This window comes from Tarenaya hassleriana, unplaced genomic scaffold (genome assembly GCF_000463585.1).
Source record: "Tarenaya hassleriana unplaced genomic scaffold, ASM46358v1 Cleome45, whole genome shotgun sequence".
In the NCBI taxonomy this organism is placed as follows: domain Eukaryota; kingdom Viridiplantae; phylum Streptophyta; class Magnoliopsida; order Brassicales; family Cleomaceae; genus Tarenaya; species Tarenaya hassleriana.
In genome coordinates this window covers 428613-449640 of record NW_010967219.1, presented here as the reverse complement: position 1 = coordinate 449640, position 21028 = coordinate 428613, and the positions used below count along the sequence as shown (strand labels likewise).

The 21028-nt window shown below is 38.1% G+C and overlaps 1 protein-coding gene across 1 annotated transcript; it reads right to left on the bottom strand.

The window, feature by feature from the left end:
* Window positions 1-203: 203 nt before the first annotated feature.
* LOC104825376 (methylthioribose kinase) lies at window positions 204-6392 on the bottom strand. Its single transcript, XM_010557699.1, has 6 exons — window positions 6075-6392; window positions 5109-5418; window positions 1894-2068; window positions 1610-1811; window positions 1154-1368; window positions 204-592 (listed from the first exon to the last, which is right to left on the bottom strand). Exons 1-6 carry the CDS (start codon window positions 6258-6260, stop codon window positions 421-423), a joined length of 1260 nt encoding a protein of 419 aa, XP_010556001.1. The 5' UTR covers window positions 6261-6392; the 3' UTR covers window positions 204-420.
* Window positions 6393-21028: the final 14636 nt, after the last annotated feature.

Genomic DNA, 21028 nt, shown 5'->3' with positions numbered 1-21028 from the left:
CCCAAAAAAATTCGAGACAACTTGAACCTAAAACCGAAACCCTCAGATTGAATGCAGGCCCAAGTCGGACGGACCCGATTCACATCTCTAATCCACCAACAATTCTCATCGACCCGAAAGCAAAGATCACGTGCAAATGGACCGAAACCATCTTTACACAAACCACAACCTCTAACCTAATGTACACAAGCAAAAAATTATAATAAAGTTTCTGAAAACTCAACTAACATTGACCTTTTTATTGTAAAATGTTTCATTCTGTCACATAATTGGGTTGATGAATCAATCATAACGCAGCCAAGTCCTGCTCCTCCAAGACCCGAAACGTGACTCACTGAGTCAGATTACAACCAAAACCAGAAATGGCTCTTCTTTAGGTGGCCACAGAGGAGAAAAACTCCATTCTTTAGCAAAGTTTGGTCACGACCCGACCTGCTGAATTGCTGAAACAACTTCACCAATTGACTTAAACTTTCTCCTTTCCTTTAGAAGCATCTTCCCGAAATCCAGAGCTCGTCTCTCGCAGTTTGCCCGTGTCTCAACGTCTTTGATTGATTCAAAATCTTCCACATGGGCTACACCCACAATTCTCCTATCATACAAACAATGAGGGTGTGAATGTTTTCCTGTTAGATTCATGATAGGGGTGAGTGCAAGTCGAGTACCCAAAATTTTCGGATTACCCAAACTTGAATTCGAATATCTCGGATCTCACAAGATATTACCCGATCACGGATCTCTTTTGGCGGATGCCTAGAAAATTTTAAGATACCCGCAGTTATTGAACCCGGGATCTTAACACTTTTTTTATTTCTTTTTATCAAAATATATATCTAGGAATTGGTTCGAATTGAGTATCCTAAATTTTTGGATTACTCGAACCTGAACCCAAATTTTCGAGATTGAAGTTCAAAACCTTGAGTTTTTATCGACCACATTTAGTCGGCCTTCCCTGTTACTCTACATGGTATTCATGGGTAATATTTGTCTCGTGTATAAGTATCCGAACCTGAACCCAATTTTCAGGTTTTTCTCATGACCAAACCCAATCTCATCTCATATAATAGTTGGATACCCGCATTTTGTATACCCAAACCATGGTCGATTCATGGAACTGCAAAAACAGGAAAGACTGGCTAAACGTGGAGCTTACCTTATCATTTTTGCAGCACCAAAACCGAGGGAGTCATGCAACAAGTTCCTCATATAGTTTTCTTGCACGATCTGTAGAACCTCGGCATTGTTATAGATGTCTCTGAGGTAGGCTTCCCCAGGTCCATCTTTGTGTTGGTTCCAAAGTGCAATAAACTTTTTGTTGAACAGATTCCAGATTTGCTCGATGGTTCTCAAGATCCACTCCTTGTACGCCTGGAGTTGCAAAGCATATGACTTAGTTGCAACCATAGAATACCCATGAAGAAATAAATGAAACTGGTAGAGAAAAAGAAGTTCAATCATAATGTTTGCAGAATCGGAGGCCTTTTACAATGCCAGGGGCAAATACTCAAGGAAAAATTAGTGTAAAATATGAATTACAGAAACGAAAACATCTTGGTGCAGCCAAGAGAGTAATCAGATATTGGAATGTGAATTCCCAGAAAATGCTTACTTTTCGATCATTCTTCTGCTCAGCATGCCCATCTTGTGCAAAGAAAGCCAATATTAAGTTGCCGAGAAAAGCTCCAATGTCGAAACCCATCGGTCCATAAAATGCAAACTCGGGATCTATCACCTGAGTTGAGTCTTGGGTAACCATGATAGAACCAGTGTGAAGGTCACCATGAATTAAAGCTTGTGCTCTTTCACAGAACCTACAGAAAGGTGATTAGGAATACTCACAGGAGAATTGGATTCAATGTTAATATAAAAGTTTCTCCGAGTAGGGAAATATACATCGATTTCAAATCAGCAACTTCAAGCTTCAGGGCACTATCTTCACGTACAGCTTTAGCATCATCATCTAGGTAAGGGGAAGTCCAACGATTGTATTGAGAAATTCTATACGGGTCAGAAAATACAACTTGCTCTGTCAATCGGCATAACTCCACATTGCCACAAAACTCAGTAACTGCAAAAGAAATGGACGATGTTCATACTAACAATGATTTACACTAATTTAGGCAGTTAAAAGATCAAAGTTATGTCAAAATTGCAAAACGTTACTTCACTTGGATAAATTGCTTTGCATTACAAAAAGAAATAAAAAGGGTTCAAGCCAGTTTGCCAATATATGACATGCACAAACCTATTATAATAAATAGGGAAAATCCCAAAAAAAACACTGAACTTTACAATTTTGACAAAAAAAACACTAAACTTTAGTTTTTGTCAAATTAACATTAAACTTTTTAAACCAGTCTAAAAAAACACTGAACTTTTTAAATGATCCAAAAAATACATAAACTTTTCTGCGATTATCAAAAAAACACTGAACTTTTTTAGTGATCCAAAAAAAATAAATGAACTTTTTCCGATTGTAAAAAAAACTAAGTAAAATAATCTGACGTGTCTGCATCTAATTGGGCCACGTCATTCATTTTGTTTATTTTGACAATCGTAGAAGAGTTAAGTGTTTATTTTGTCAAATTTAAAAAGTTTAATGTTTATTTGATAAAATAAAAAGGTCAGTGTTTTTTTTATCAAAATTGTAAAGTTCAGTGTTTTTTTTGGGATTTTCCCTAATATTTATCATTTGGCAACTATTGATAGAACATCAATCTTGAGTTTGATACTTCTTGATATGCTAAATGTTGGCTATATTGGATCAAGCTCGGTCATGTTGTTCAAGGTTGTATGGAGGAGTAAGGTCGAAGACAAAACATGGGAATTGGTTGATAGACCAATGGGGAGAAATATCAAAGGAGTGAAATCACTTAAGTGGGTATATAAAGTAAAAAAGTAAATCTGGATGGTTCTATCAAGTGTAAGGCACGTCTCGTGAGGAAAGGCTATGCACAGATCTGGGGAATTGATTAGTTAGAAACTTTCGCACCTGTTGCAAGATTGAACACCATTCGTTTCTATTTGCAGTTGCGACTCAGAAAAGTTGGAAAGTTTATCATTTGGACGCTAAATCAACTTTCATGAATGGAGAGTTGGAGGAGGAAAGTTCCTTTGATCAGCAAGATGGTTTCATCATAAGAGGAAGTGAAGACAGTTTACAGATTGAGGAAAGCTCTATATGGCCTTAAACAGGCTCCAAAAGCATGGTTCGGAAAAATTGATGGTCATTTACTGGAACTCGATTTCGAGAGAAGCCAAAATGAGTCAATTCTCTATGTAAAGAAGATTGGATCAGATGTAGTTATCATATCACTTTATGCTGATGAAATTCAGGTTACAGGCTTGAGGAAAGAAGAAATTGGAAAGCTGAAGGAGTTGATGACTGTTTTTGAGATGATAGACTTGGGAGTAATGTCATTCTTTCTTGGTATGGAGATTTGACAAGAAGTTAGTCAAACCTTCCTCTGTCAGAGAAAGTATCCATCTGAAACGTTGAAGAAATTTAAGATGGAAGACTGCAAATGTATAAGAACTCCTACGAATGTGAAGGAGAAGCTATCAAGGGATGAATCTGTTGAGGCTGTCGATGAGAAGAACTATCGGAGTATTGTAGAGTGCTTGATGTATTTGACAACATCAAGACCCGACATCCAATATGCTGTAAGTATTCTGTTAGAGTCCCACATCGGAAATATGTGGGAACAATTGAGTCAATATAATACTATGGGCACCCTCCCCCAACAAGCTAGCTTTTGGGGTGAGTTCTACCCATGAGCTTTGAGACTTTGTTGGTGGTTCTATCAAATTTGTATCAGAGCCAACCGATCCTCGGACATGCAGACGACGCAGCGGGAGAGGAGCACAAAGGGTGCGTAGCCGCCAGCGACCGAGAAGCCGCCGGCGCCGTGGTCGTTGCTGTTTAAAGGGGGCGGTATTGTTAGAGTCCCACATCGGAAATATGTGGGAACAATTGAGTCAATATAATACCATGGGCACCCTCTCCCAACAAGCTAGCTTTTGGGGTGAGTTCTACCCATGAGTTTTGAGACTTTGTTGGGCCCATTATTAATGGGTGGGTTCTATCATATTCTTTCAAGGTTTTCAACAGTCCAAGACAGAATCATCTTGGTGCAGCCAAGAGAGTAATCAGATATTTGAATGGAACACGAGGTTTTGAAATTCCATTCAAAACCAGTGATAAAGCTATTTTAGAAGGGTTTGCTGATAGTGATTATATGGGAATGGGATCAGTCAAAGATATGAAGAGTACATACGATTATTATTTCTCACTTGGCTCCGGGTGCTTCTCATGGTACTCTAAGAAGCAAGAAATCATCCCTCAACCCATTGTAGAAGTTGAGTTTGTTGCCACTACTGCCGCAGCAAATACAAGCTATTTGGTTAAGGAGGATCTTGGTCGATTTAGGGTTTGAAGTTGAAGTTCCAACTCATATTTGGGTAGACAATCATGTTGTTATTGTTATATCGAAGAATCCTGTTTCCATGGAAGAACCAAAGACTTCAAGTTGAAGTTCTTCTTCCTTAAGGAGGTACAACATGAGGAAGAGGTTAACATCATTTATTGCAGGATCGAAGATTAGCTTGATGATATATTCACCAAAGCTTATCATCTGATAAGATTTGAAATTCTGAGGAGCTTGATTGGAATGTGTTTGAGAGTGTAATCCAAGGAGGAGTCTGTTGGCTATATTAGATCAAGCTCGGTCGTGTTGTTGGAGGTTGCATGGAAGAGTAAGGTCAAAGACTGCAGAATAAGATGTTCTGTAGTAATGTCTCATGTTTATGTTTTTTAGCAGTAAGTTAGTTGTCGGTTCTTTATGATAAGGACAAGAGGTTATATGTTGTAACTAACTAATGGTTGTGATGTATTTATATGTTGTAAAACAATTAGAAATATATGCAAATATTTTATGGAATTTTGTTTGGATTGTTGATCTCTTTTTACGATTTCAAAACAGTTTTTCTTTGTGTGTGAGTTTTTTTCTCAAAAATAGAAACTATCAGTTTGTTGAGCATTTTCCTGAAAACTCACTTAAGATATAATCATATGATAAGGGAAGGTGTGAACAGTGATTCGACAATACCTGCTCTTTTGTGCTCTGTGGTATTATTATATAGCAGGGAAGTGAAAAACAGAGTCCGAGACATGTAGTCCGACATGTGCTCTGAAAGCAGCGGATACTCCACTCCGGCAATCAGTCCTTTCCTGAGGATTATGTGCGGATGGGCGAGGTATCTCATACCGATCAGAGCCATGGTCCGGTCAAAATGATATACTTCAGGAACATGGTCAGGGCATAGTTTTCCATGCACTCTTAACGCCGTTGCCTCGAAATACGCTCTTTCTTTCGTCATTGGCCAAGATTCCCCGATGCAACGGATATATGGAAGTGCCTATATGGAGATAAAGGGTCAAAAAACAATTTAAAAACCCCAATTTCTTCCAAAACGTAGAAGTTTGACAACTTCAAAACCCAAAAATCGTAAGTAATCCATCTATAAATATGCAAAAAAAAAGTGAGAATATAACAAGATCAATGCAGAAGCACATGAATTCCACAGAAACAAACAACCTCAAATGTGAAGTCATTTTATACATCAGCAAGGTGAAAAAGAAAACATCTGCACATGAAATCTGCCATTCGAAATCTTTTGCATCGAGGATTGAGAACTACATTATGTAATAATGTTCACTCATTGTATAATAGAGCACCACCACTAAACATATTCCACAAAATAAACACCAACAAAACTTCAAATTATCAATTGCATAATAACCAAATGCATGATCGAAGAAAATAATCTGCAAACGTGACAAGATTCCATCAATACTGATTTGAATCTTAAACGCCAACCATGATTCCAAACAAAATCACCAAATTTCATTGCCAAAAACCACTGACCCATCACCAAGCTCGAATACCCATCATCTAAAACCGCTAATCAACAAATAATCTACAAAGATAAACCCTAATTCTTAACCAACAATAAAATCATCGATCTACAACAAATCAGATGCTAGAACCATGACTACATCCAGAATCTGAAACCTGTTTGACGACAACAGAACCGGAGGTGCCGACGACGATGAACACGAAATTAAGGTTGCCATCTCCAACTTCCTTGATCACCAAATCCTCGTACTTGTCTCCGATAGTGGATGACAGCGAAGGCGTTGCTTTTATGTATTCTATGAGAGACTTCTCGTTCAATGGCCTGAACTCCGTAAACGCCATTTTTTTGTTCAGAGAGACTTTTCGTGGCACAATACGGGATTCTAGGAGACAATGAATGCAATATTATTCCATTTCGTGAATAACTGACGTATTATTGGTATGACTCATGCGGGAAAAAAACCTAAAAGAAAACGGCATTTCTCGCGACTTCACAAAGAAAATGGAATTTTGCATGCCTTTAGGAAAAAATAGTATAAGAGAAGCTGTCAGAATGGGTTTAAGCCCATATTCCTTAAGCTAAGCCCAATAAGAATATATTGGGTTTGGATTTTTTTTAGTTTAAGAAAAACTATAGAAAAAATTTTGACGAGTTAATTTTGTATTTATTTTAATTCGGTTAATCATTGTTTTTGTTTGTGCAAGTTGAAAGTTAACGCTCGTGGATGAATAATATCTTTGTTAATATACTAAAATAAATTCTTCGGTTTTATGATTTAAAGCCTTTTCCCCGTTATAGATTTGCATAGTACAAAGCTTCTTTGTCGTCTTTTTTTTATAGGCCAAGGTTTCCTCTTTCTTTCTTTTTTGATCCTGAAAACAGTTGGGACGACAGTTGTTGACGACGGTAGAATTCTGACAATTCCAACAATTTCAGATTAGTATCTGTAATAAAAAAATTATTTTGTCGAGGCCTATGAAACACCTCTAAAGCTCTGAGGCTATTGGAGCACGATGAACTTCTATGATACAACGTACGCGCATTCGAAAGAAACTTTTCAAATACTAAGCGAACTCAGAGAGAGATATAAACAAGTATGTGAATGCTTTTTTTCCCTCTAAAATACTTGTTTTTTTTTTCTCTTGTGTGGAATGAACTAAACCAAGACCCCTATTTATAGTAGGGAAGAATCTCAGATTTTATTTTGATATTATCTCGATTGATATTTATCATATTTGATAGATTTTCTGTAGATTTTATTCTAATTGATTTTCAAAATCAATCAAGAATATTCTCTCAATATTCTGCAGATTTTCTATTAAAGTTTCTAGAACTTTCCACAGACCGAACTTCTCACGGGCTAAGCCCGTTTTGATTCTATTAAATAAACTCAGATCCAACAATCCAACACAAGAATCAAAATAGGGCCTTGAGTTAGGTGAACCTAAATGCATCTCATGCAACTAATGCATTGTATGCAAATGATCGGAAATGTAGTTTTATCTTTGAATCTTTCGCAGTGAAATACTATCGGATGTACTTGCTAAACAGTGAACGCGCTGTCTTGAACCGTTCAACTTTTGTATACACCAAGACAACAATACTCACTTAACACCCTCTCTCTCTCTCGATAGTCCATTTGTTGCACCCATTATGGTCCTAGGACAACACTTAGTAGATTTCATCAAATACTCTAGAGAACTAACCCTTTTGCCATTTTCATAGAAGCGGCCCACTTGATGGCTCGAATTTTATCTAGATTTCATTGCAATATGCATTTGGTTTTTTGTACGGTTTTTACATATCCTTAGGCATTTTAGAGTCCATTTAGCCTTCGGAACTAGTTTATGGTTTTGGCATGTCTACGAGGAGAAATGCTGAAATTCGACGTAAGGCAGTGAAACCAGAGACTCGGATCGGATTGAATCAGCGTTGGTTTGGCCGAACCAGAGACACCCGAGGATTTGGAGACTATGCAAAGACATGTAGGCTGGAACCGCTACGTAGGAACCAAGACAGAGAGCTTAGAAAAGGAAGAAAACATCTGGACCAACCGGTCTAGAAGCAAGACCGATCGGTGTAGACAACATCGCACGCCAGACCGAAAAAATAACCGACCGGTCCAGAGAGGAAACAAGAGACCCCAAAAAATAACCTAGACCGGTCGGTCTAGGGTTCAGACGTACAGACAGACAAAATCGTGAGTTTCGCTATTTCTAAGTCATTTTGGACTTTGGGGACGAAAACACAGCCACTTTCTCTCTACTTGGAGCTTGGGATGGATGGTATGAAGGAGAATGAAGGGCATTTGTCATGGAATTGAAGATTGAAGCTCATTTTGAGCATTTCTTCTCCCTTTCTCTCTCTATGTCTCCTCTTTCCTTTCTTTGTTGTTGAACATGGTTAGTGAGTAGTGTTATTATGGGATGAGGGATTAGCCCTCATGTAAGGATGCTTGTATTCACCTTTGGACCCATGATTATATTTGTTTATGCTTTCAAACTCTTGCAATGAATAGCTTTTGTGTTCCATACTTATCTCTCTCTTCTCTCTCTTGATTGAATCTCATAGGAAACTTAGGGTTCATGATTTAGGTAAAGTCTTTGCTTGAATTTGGATGCTAGAGGTTGATGAATGGTATTTAATGCTTCTCATGTAGTGAAAACCTTGTGGGTAAATCTTAGAGTTAAGATTCGCATGGAAACATGGTGTCTTGACTCATTGGCTTATTCATTCAACGGGGTTGAGGCTGAATGCAAAGAAATTCGGTTTAACTCAACTAGGATTATGACAAGGGTGTTTAATGTATTCGGGATTTCATTTTATGCCACGAAAGTGGATAAAATGGTCTCTTGGATAGTGGGTATTCGACTCGAAAGAGTCGAACCCGACTTTAGTCTTCGAATCCCTCACTTGCATGATTGGTGACTCCCGAATCCCATAACATTCCCATTTGATTGTCTCTTCCACGCCTTTTGATTATTTTGTTTCCTTTTATTGCATTTAGTCACCCTAAAATCCAAAACCACAAAACCAATTACATCTTTATTTTTACCTTTTTCCTAGTTTCGGTTGATTCCTAGCTTAACCACATTAGTCCCTGTGATCGACCCCGATATTATGACATCCGTATACTTGCGGATATGTTGTGTTTCGAGTTATAAATTTAAGACTCGTCACGCAAGTGATCACCACTTCATACTTGATATAGGAGATTTCTCTTTGAGAGTATCTCAATATACTCAACTCTCTTGTTGGAGATAAGAGAATCTTTAAAATCATAAACTCAACCTTACCAATTTGTATCACTCTTATCATATGAATGCGAAGAGATATCAGTCTCAAGTGATTCCATCGACCTCATCCCCCCACAATTTGGTTGTGCCATTGAACCTAACATTGGTGGTTTGTCGAGATAGGTTGGGTTGACATCATGGTGGTTTGTCATTCTATAGACTTTAATCCCATTTCCCTCGATACTATTTCTATTTGATCTCTATTAAGGCTTTTGGTCAGAGGATCAGCCAAATTATCTTTTGATCTCATAAAATCAATGAATATGACTCCATCTGTCAGTAATTTTCTAACGGAGTTGTGTCATCTACGGATGTGTCGCAACTTTCCCTTACAAACATGACTTTTTGTCATTCCTATGGCAGATTGACTATCGCAATGTATGCAAATTCCAGACACTAGTTTAGGCCATATAGGAATATTCTCAAGGAAGTTTCGAAACCACTCAACTTCCTCACCAGCAAGGTCTAAAGCTATGAATTCAGATTCTATAGAGGATCTTGCAATATACGTTTGTTTAGAAGATTTCCATGAAATAACACCTCCACCAACAACGAATATATATCCACTTGTGGATTTATTCTCATTCGAATATGAGATCCAGTTCACATCAGAATATCTTTCTAATACTGTTGGATATCATGTATAGTGCAGTCCATAATTCTCAACATATCTTAGATATCTAGGGAGTCTAATTATTGCCTTCAAATGATCACAATTTGGATTGCTCGTATATCTGCTAAGTCTATTCACGGTATTACCAATATTCAACCTTGTGCTATTCATAAGATGCATTAAGCTTCCTATGATTCTGGAATATTCTAATACCGTAATGTTTTTTCAAATGAGAATTAACATCAATTGGAGTTTTGGGCTCAGAATTTCCATCTTTGTCAAATCTCTATAAGATTTGTTTTATATAGTGGCTTTGAGATAACATATAACCGTTTTATGTCTTGATAATTCTCATACCAAGTATTACATCTGTTATTCCCAAGTCTCTCATATCAAAGTTATTTGATAACATGGTTTTCTTAGCTTTAATCACCTTATTACTACTACCAGTTATGATCATATCATCCACAAAAAGATAAATAATCACAAATTATGTCTCGTTTTCTTTGACATATATGCATTTGTCAACCTCATTGACTCGAAATCCATTTGACAATATTACGCTATCAAATTTCGCATGCCATTGTTTAGGAACTTGTTTAAATCCATACAAGGATTTCACAATTTTACACACTTTTTTCTCCTATCCGTGCACTCTGCACCCTTCAGGTTGAAACATGTATACTTCTTCTTTCAGTTCACCATTTAGAAATATAGTCTTTACATCCATCTGATGTAATTCTAAATTATGTAAAGCTGCCAAGTTTATAATAAGTCTTATGGATGTTTTCCGAGGGACTGGATAGTAGACATCAAAGTAATCGACACCCTCCGTTTGCCTATAGCTTTTGACTACAAGTCTTGCATTGTATTTTTCAATAGAACCATCCGGTTTTATCTTTCTTTTGAAGACCTACTTATATATAACCCAATGGTTTGCATCCTTGTGGAAGATCCACTAGTTCCCAAGTGTGATTTTATCAAATTGACTCAATCTCACTCTTCACCGCTTCCTTCTAATAAGGAGCTTCGGGAGATGACATAACCTCTTGATATGTCTGTGATTATTTATCCAACATAAACGTTAGATAATCAAAACCAAAGGAAGTTGGTTTCTTTGTCCTTTTACTTCCTCTAGGCTCTTCATCCTCTTCCTCTAATGGCTTAGAAGATTTATGAATTTTTTGAGTTTTCATACCATTTGGATCTAATTCTATCCGAGTCTCGTAGGGAAACACATCTTTAAAGAACGAAGCCTCTCTTGATTCAACAATTGTATTCGCATGTATTTCAAAATTATATGATTTATACACCAAGAATGGCAATCACTTGAATTGTGTGCATAACCAATAAACACACAGTCTATTATTTTTTGTCCTACCTAGTTCGTTTAGGAATAGGGATAGGAACCTTAGCCAGACAACCGCATACTCTCAAGTATTTTTATTTAGGTGATTTGTCTTTCCACAACTCATAGGGTGTTTTGTCAAGCCTTTTATGGGGTATTCTGTTTAATACAACGTTAACATAAATCACTTCTTCTCCCCACAAGTTCTGAGGAGATCAAAAATTTATTGACATAGTATTCATCATTTCTTTCAGCGTTCTATTTTTGAGTTCAACAGTGCCATTCTATTCTGGCGTATAAGGAGCTGTAGTTTGATGGATGATGCCATGATCTGCGCACAATTGTGCAAAAGGCGATTCATATTCACCTTCTCTATCGCTTCTCAAAGCTTTGATTTTCTTTCCAAGTTGATTTTCAACTTCGTTTTTATAGAGATTAAACATCTCTACGACCTCATCTTTATTTCTCAAAAAGTAATGAAGTACTTCTTCCCACATTTGGTTTGCACGTATTTCAAATCGCATACATCTATATATATTAATTCTAAAGGTCCAGTACTTCGTTCAATATTTTTAACCGAAAACTTAGTAAATTTCGCTTCAACATAGATTTCACATTTGTGGTTTTTGTCCAATTTAAATTTTGACAATAGATTAAAGACATTATTAATCTTTGCATAGACTTGAGATTCACATGTTCTAATCTACCATGCCATAATCATGACTCATTCAAGTAAGTAGAAGAAGTAGAAGCTTTATTAATACCATTAATTTGCGGTTATATTGTTTGCCACATTGGTGTTACAAATGGTATTACATTCTTCTTGAACATATCATTTGCTAGATAACCTCTACCAAGGTACACACCGTCTTTTGACACTACAACTCTCTCAGCTTTAAAAACTAACTAAAATTCTTTCTTTGACATCACAGATTCAGAGAACAGATTCTTGCAAATGTCTGGTACATGAAGAACCTCAGTGAGTGTCAACTTCTTTCCAGATGTCATCTTCAAAACGACTGAACCCTTGCCTTCCACTTTGGATGTAGCAGAGATTCCCATATACCAGCTTTCTCCGGTGACAGTGTCATAGGTGGTGAACATCCAGTGTCAATCCACCATTCTCTCAGATTATCTCCGACCATGTTCACTTATGACATAACTTCTACGAAGTCAAACTCCCCATCATCTACTTCAACTACATGAGCTTGGGTCTTATTCCCAATTTTCTTCTGGACACCTTCCTTGCGATGGTAACAATCCTTCGCCACATGTCCAGTTTTGTCACAGACGTAGCAATTCCCCTTGAATTTCTTGGAGTTGACATTCTTATCAATCTTCCGCTTTTTACTCCTTTAGTCGTCTCAACGACGTTTGCCTTGGATCCAAACTACTCATTCATTTTAAGAATAGGTTGAGACTCCTGCCGAAAATTCTCACACGACGATGCAAATCCTTCAAAGACATGTCCTTAGGTTTTTGCCTCAGGTCATTCTTGAAACTCATCCAGGAAGGAGACAATTTTTCAATAAGAGTTACCATCTGGAACCGTTCATTCATCATGATGTCTTCTCCCGCCAAGTTGTGGAAGATGATTTGCAATTCATCTACTTGTTTAACAACACTCCTTGTATCTACCATACAGTAGTTTAGGAGCTTAGTTACCACTATTCGCCCTTGGATAGCCTCTTTGACCTGATACTTATGATCAATCGCTTCCCAGAGTTGCTTGGTTGTAACATATTTGAAGAAACACCACAAAACGAATCATCCAAACCGTTCAGTACAAAGTTCCAACACATGAAACTGTTATGTTTCCATTGTTGACAACTAGCTAGAGATTGGGCGTTACCGTCCTCTGGGATTGGTTCCTCTTCAATGAGGTACCGTGATAACTTATGTTGTGTTAAGAAAAACAACATCTTTTGTTGCCAGTATTTGAAATTTTAACCCTTAAATTGTTCATAGTCTCTGAGTCGGGCCGATTGGCACGATAAAAATTGTGTGATTTTCGGAGTTTGCAACAACCAAATGCAATCCTGGTGGGACAATAACATTCACAATGTTTGGTACTTGATTATCCATATTTGTGCCAACAACATCATGATTAACGGGGTTCGTAACCTCCGCTATTTGATGATTCTCAACATCAATATTCATAGCACGAATCTCATTCCCTAGAGTAGTATTTGAATCCATGAGATTTCTTGAATTATCAATGATATATGGAATAAATACAATCATAGCTTTCACAAAGCTTATAAACTAAACCGAGTTTCACTTAACTTATAAATTGGTTTAGTTCGCTTCCAGTATGATAGCCGGAGGTTTCACCCCGATTTCCACGTCCTTACTATGAGGATGATATAAAGGGCCTCCTCTTCAAATTCGGCCTGCTAAGACAAAACTTGTTTTCCCAATTTACAAAAAAAGTTACGTCCGATTTTGTTTAACTAAACTTTTTTTTTCAAAAAATAATATTCTAAATTATTTTTTTTCCACAAAACACTTTTGGCTAAATGAAATTGGACTTTAACTCAATTGGGCCAAATCTCCTTTATTTTTAACTAGATCAGAAAATATTCAATTTGGGGTTACTCTTTTGAACTTTTGAATTAACCTCTTTGAATTTAATCCGTGCTTCAATTTGGGCTAAACTTCTTGAATTTAATTGGGCCAATAATCAAGATTAAATTTGTGCTTTAAATTCAATTGGGTTTAGGCTCATTCATACTTGGACAAGAAAACAACTATTTGGATTTTTTTTCAACACTTTTTTTTAACCTAATTATTTTTAGATCCAAATTCGTGTGATGTCTTATAGTGAAACTAAAGAAGATTTAGGCACTTACCCAAGAAGTTTGTCTCGTGTGAACCATGAATCGAACTTAAGACTGTTGGAGGCGGCGGTTGTTGACGATGGTAAAACTCCGGCAATTCTAACGATTCCAGATAAGTACCTATAATAAAAAAATTATTTTGTCGAGGCCTGTAAAATACAGTTTTTTAAGTTCGATTTCCGTGCCACCTCTAAAGCTTCAAACCTATTGGAGCACGGTGAACTTTCACGATACATCGACCACCTATTCGAAAAAAGCTTTCCAAAGACCAAGCAAATTCAGAGAGAGAGATCAACAAATATGTGAATACTCTTTTTTTCTAGAATGCTTGTTTTTTCTATGTAGAATGAACTAACTCAAGACCCTATTTATAGTAGGGGAGAATCTTAAAATAAATTCAATCGCATTTTATTTTGATATTATGACTGATATTTATCATATTTGATAGATTTTCTGTAAATTTTATTATTGATTGATTTTCAAAATCAATCAAAAATATTCTCTCAATATTCTGCAGATTTTCTATTAAAGTTTTTAGAACTTTCTACGGACTGGGATTTTTACGGGCTAGACCCGTTTTGATTCTATCAAATGAATCTAGATAAAAAAAAACACGTGTAAAAAATTTACATTTTTCTCTCGCGTGATTTATCTTTTAGTTTAAATTTGTTTTGTTTCATTTATCAGATTCAAAATCATCCAAGGAGAGAAAAAGAGAAAGTGAAAATGAAAAGATGAGATTGATCGAAAACCATCCTAAAACTATCGAAAACCATCGAAATCTAGCTGAAACAACTGAGAAACTAAGATTCCGGTCAAAACCCTAAACCACCAAAAACCTAGACGATCGGAAATGGAGAGAGAAACATGGTGATACAAGCATGGGTCTTTTGGAGATATTATGATCGTTTAATGAGTGCTATGGAAGGCCTCAGGGCTGCTCTCCACTGAATGAAATAAAAAAAAACGAAGTTAAGGAAGGAAAACAGAAGCAAACAGGCCAAAGGACTCTCCTTTAACTCCTAGGGAATATGAAAGACTATGAGGAGACGAGGGACATCACAAAGAGTGTGAAAGTTCTTTGATACAGTCCAAACACTCGAACTCTAGTGCAGGGATGCAAAAGAGAATGAGTTTGAGCATATTTCTCAACAAAGGAGAAAGCAAGATGAAAGAAAAACTTCCAGATTATTATTATTCAAGTCTGTCTTATACAGAATACATGAACAAGTTTTTATAATGATCAGGCTTGTTTATTCTTAAGGAAATCACAAAAATTAAGTAAGGAAATTGGAGAAAATCTGTCCTAGCCGTTGGACACATCAGAATCAAAGGGAAAAGGAAAGAAAGTAAAGGAAATAAGGAAAAGGAAAGAAATAAGTCTCCTCCTACCTGTTGAAACGAATAAGGAAAGTGCCATTTGTGTTGATCATCTTTCTTTCTTCTCCTAGCTGGTCTTGAAAAAGAAATTTCGTGCTCCACGTGAAGAGAACTATCTGATCTTGATTTAGCTTGGTTCAATCTCCGGTTTTGGCTGATTTTGGTTGGATAACGCAAATGCTCTTGGTTTCTGCAATTGGCGCCGGTTCTTGACCTCCTTTGCAAGAATAAGTGTTGTATTCTCCACCCCACTCCTCTAGCAGCCCCCTATGATGTTGGAGACGAATTGGTTTGTCTTTGTGCGAAAACTCCTTGCCCTTGATCTTGTAAGTGGTGGTTCCGGCATCATTGGCATTGTCACGTCTTCGGTTGCCTCTACTTCATTGGTTTCCTCCTTGGCAGCATCCTCATCCTCTTTAGGATCGATGTCCTCATCACATGGTCGATTGAGGAAGGCTCTGTTTCTCTTCAGCCTGACTCTTCGAGTTAGGGGGAGATGTCTTCTCTGAGGTCAACGAAAAGTAGGGGGTCAAAGAGGTTGAGGAGAGCGACTTCTGCTTCCAAATGAGTGGTAAGAATCTCCGACTTTTTTTTTCAGATTTGTAGGGATTTTGTTCTAGTTTTTACGTTTTTAGATTTTGTTATAGAAAGATTATAATATGATTCAAAATGAGACGAAATTAGTAATCGTAACGAAGTATTCGGTTGGTTAAATATTAATCGCAAAATAGTGATATTAAAATAATTAATAGTTATTGCATGGAAGAAGTCGTAAAACGTAACAGCTAATAGCCAATATAATTGAATATAGGAAATGACAACATTTTGGTGGACATGGAAGAAGAGAAAGAAGATTAAATAACATAACAAGATTGTGATGGCGAAGAAATAAGAGAAAATAGTTGACATTTGAACGGAAAGATTGGATTACTTAACTATTTGTTTGATGTTTGAATGTTGTGTGAAGTCATATGAAATTACCTATTTATATTTTATCGTGTACTCTTTTTTAACGGTAAATAGTTTCTATTGCATTAATTTTACACATTATTGAAAATATTTATTCATTAATTTCTCTCGTATAACTTTGATTTTATTATATGAGATGTAATTAGTGAGTTTTACTTTCATAATTTTAATTAATCTAAATCTCAAACTTGTTGTTTACCTCAATTGTGAACTTTTAGGGTTTTGCGTGACCATTTTGCCAACTGATAAAGATTACTATTTGCCACAAGCAAGATTCATTCCATTCCACGTTTGTAAGGAAATTGGAGAAAATTTGTCCTAGCCGTTGGACACATCAGAATCAAAGGGAAAATGAAAGAAAGTAAAGGAAATAAGGAAAAGGAAAGAAATAAGTCTCCTCCTATCTGTTGAAACGAATAAGGAAAGTGACATTTGTGTTGATCCTCTTTCTTTCTTCTCCTACTGGTCTTGGAAAGAACATTTCGTGCTCCACATGAAGAGAACCATCTGATCTTGATTTGCTTGGTTCAATCTCTGGTTTTGGCTGATTTTGGCTGGATAACGCAAATGCTCTTGATTTCTGCAATTGGTGCCGGTTCTTGACCTCCTTTGCAAGAATAAGCGTTGTATTCTCCAGCCCACTCCTCTGTTGGGTTATCTACGGGTTCCTAGCATACGATCTCATCGATCTAGGGTTTGGTTTCTAGGTTTCATGCAGCGGAAGAAAAGATCTAAACCTAGCCAAACGTCACACAAAACCAATTCTGCAATAACCCGAAAGAAAGTGTATATCACCGTGGGATTCGAATACTTACCTCGTTCTATCAAGATCTGGAAGTATCAATCGATCCAGGGCATGTTTTAATCACCAAGAGCTGAAAGTACAACTCCTCTACATGTATCCACACCGGCGGGAAGGATTCCAACACCTTGGAACGTATCTGCTAGGATTTGTGAAGAGAAAATGACGTCCTTGACTTGGAATCGATATTCATGGGTTTAGAACTCAAGAGAAAGCTTCTCAAAGGCTCTAGGAAGTGTCTAGGACGTCTTAGGTTGATTACCTAGGGTTTGGGACGGCTCCCATGATTAATAGGATTGCCTAAAACCCTAATTATGCGAAAAAGAAAATTTTTCTCGAAAGTTGGACCGTCCGGTCTGGGTCTGGACCGGATGGTCTGGCCATCTGAAACTCTTCCAGCTCTTTCCGTCGTTCCTTCTCGCATCGTACTCTTCACATATGGTCCATCCCTAATGGTGTGTGACCCTGTAAGCCCATTCGAAGTGGTAGTGGCTTCGAAAACCGTTTTCCGAACCACAAGTCATGGTTAGCCTCTGGCAAGACGCCATGACCACCCACTTTGAATAGAGTTAGAGGTGATCTAACCAAGGTAGCAATAGCTTGAGTTCTGATCATTTATCTCACGATGTCATATGTTGAACAAGGGCATCGTATGGGCCACCCTTCAAGTTCAACCGCTTACTCGTCTTGACAAATCGACTGATAAATAGATGTTGTTGGTTTAGTGCTCTATGATGTACTGTTATGCGAGCTTTATTTAGATACATTTGATGTATTGACACTTTCTATTAGTTTATGGATGAGTGTTTGTTTCATTACGTATTGTGCATACTTGATATGCTATGAAATCCATGTATTATTATGAATAATACTAAACTCCCTAGTCATGTATCATTGTGAGAATAATGATATACTAAGACTAGTATGATGTGTGATTGATGATCATATAGATGATCATAGGTATTGGATACGATCACGATCATAGGTATCTGTTGGAGAACGGAATACTGGATTGACCCGCATGAGATTGTCACATGGACTTGCGTCATGACTTGAATCTCATATGACGGTTCCATGATTGGATCCTAAGACCTGAGATATCTACGGAATCCAACATGAGGAGTTGCGTACTTTGAATACGTCAAACGTCCTGCGTAACAGGAGGACTATGTAGGCATGTATCAGGTACAAAACGAATCATGTGCTGGATTGTAGATAGTCAAGACAGGATTTGTACCTCTTGTAAAAGAGAGAGATATCGCTGGGCCCCTCGTGTGAGCCGACTGTAGAAATGTGTAGCCGCACTATAGACGAACGTCGTCTATTTCAGATAGTCGAACTCAGTGAACTATAAAGCAGTCGAATCAGATAAGGTGGCTTGTCCATGCCTTATGTTCGACGTATGATATTGCGATACAAAAGGATCATCAACCGGAATCATCACTGGCGTTCGTATAATCACGAACAAACTCTATTCGAGATAGGTAGTCATAGTGTCTTGCTAGAGACCGCCTATGACTTGTGTAACCGAAATAAGAGATTTCGGGTTATACTGCTATATCGGATGAGTCTACAGTGTCACACACACAGGAAAGGATGAATGCGCGAGAAGAGACGAGAAAATCCCGGTGGAGCGAAGGCCAGACCGACCGGTCCAGAAGGTCTAGACCGATCGGTCTAGCCAACCCAGACCGATTGGTCCAGACACGTGGACCGGTCGGTCTAGACACGTGGACCGGTCGGTCCAGAGGTAAGGTGCAGATGTTGCTCGGTCCGGAACCATGGACCGATCGGTCCACACATAAAAAAGCTCCAGAGCGATCGGTCCAGGCCTAGACCGATCAGTCCAGACGTCGGGATTTCCTAAACTCGCTCTAATTAGGGTTTTAAGTGGGATTAACTTTAGGGAACGCCTCCCAAGCCTCTTGGCACGACTTTCAGACCCTTTGGGGAGTTTTTGAGAGTTGAAAACCTAAGAGTTAGATCCCTGAAACCCTTGCGCAAAGAAGAACGTGTTCTTCAGTTCTAGCAGACAAGTTCCAACCATTGGAATCCTTTCCGCCGTGTGGATACGTGTAGAGAGTGAGGTATTCTTCCTGTCTTACGTGATCGGACGAACATATCAATTGATACAGGTCCCGGATCGATTGAGGTAAGCATTCTAACGTTTCTACAAGATCATGCATGATAGGTTTTAGGGTTTCATCAAATTTTTGTTTTACATCCGCTGCGCAAACCCTAGAACCGATCTCTTAGGAATTAGATTCGCTCTTGAGATCCCAGGAAACGTAACAGATGTAACTTCATCTATAGCGTGGCCACGCATTTTCATAGTCCGATTTCCACGAGGGGCCCAGCGACATCTCTCCTGTTAACGAGGTGATAAGCCCGTATTGCATGTTTACTATCTACATATGATTCATGAACGTATCTGAGCAACGCTGTTATGATCATCCGGTTAAAGACGACGTTTGACGCAGTCAAGACATGCCACTCCTCATATTAGATACTGTAGACATCTCAGGTCTGAGGATCCAAGAACGAACCGCTGTATGAGATTCAAGTCATGACTCATGTCCATATGACAATCTCATGCGGGTCATCCAGTCACTCGTTCCAAACGAGTACCAATGATTGTGATTTGCATCCAATACATATGATCATCATCATCATCAAGCACACCTCATGCTGGTCTTACTTTATCATTGTTCCCACAATGACAACTGACCAGGGAGTTTAGAATCATCTACAATGATTCAAGGATATCTACCGAAATATAACAAACATGCCAATCATATAACCGGAAAAGTAATACATTCATAAACCAATGAATCAATACATGGTCAAAATGTCATATCACGGATCATCGTAGAGCATTACAACCAACGATCTCCCACTATGCTCTATGATCTATCCTGCAAGCATCTAATCCCCATACCCCTAACATGACCATCATGCTTTGACGAATGGAGTGGCTTTGTCAGCGGGTCGGCAATATTATCATCCGTCGACACTCTGCTTATCTTCACGTCTCCTCTGTCGATGATTTCTCTGATCAAGTGAAATCGCCTGAGTATGTGTTTGGATCTCTGGTGTGACCGGGGTTCCTTAGCTTGTGCGATCGCACCATTGTTGTCATAGTACAACTCAATGGGATCTGCAATGCTAGGAACAACTCCCAGGTCTCCCACGAATTTCCTGATCCAAACAGCTTTCTTAGCTGCATCCGATACTGCTATGTACTCGGCTTTTGTAGTGAATCTGCCACAGTTGGTTGTTTGGAACTTTTCCAATTAATAGCCCCACCGTACAGGCAGAAAACGTAACATGACTGTGATCTGAAGTCATCTCTATCGGTCTGAAAACTAGCATCGGTATAACCCCTTATAGCGAGCTCGTCTTCCAATCCGCCATACACCAAGAACAAATCCTTAGTCCTTCTCAACTACTTAAGGATGTTCTTGACTGCAATCCAGTGAGCCTCACCTGGTGTAGACTGATATCTACTAGTCATACTCAATGCATATGATACATCCGGACGAGTACACAACATGACGTACATGATAGATCCAATTGCCGAGGCATATGGAATCCTACTCATGCGCTCTCGCTCATCCTGTGTCTTTGGACACTGAGTCTTGCTAAGAGCAACGTCATGTCCCATTGGCAAGGCACCCCTCTTGAAGTCTTGCATCTTGAACCGATTCAAGACATTGTCAATGTATGTACTCTGACTTAGACCAAGAAGCCTTCTCGATCTATCTCTATAGATCTTGATTCCTAGAATATAGGCGGCTTCTCCTAAGTCCTTCATCGAAAAAACTGATCCTAGCCAGGATTTTACTCCTTGCAAAGTAGGAA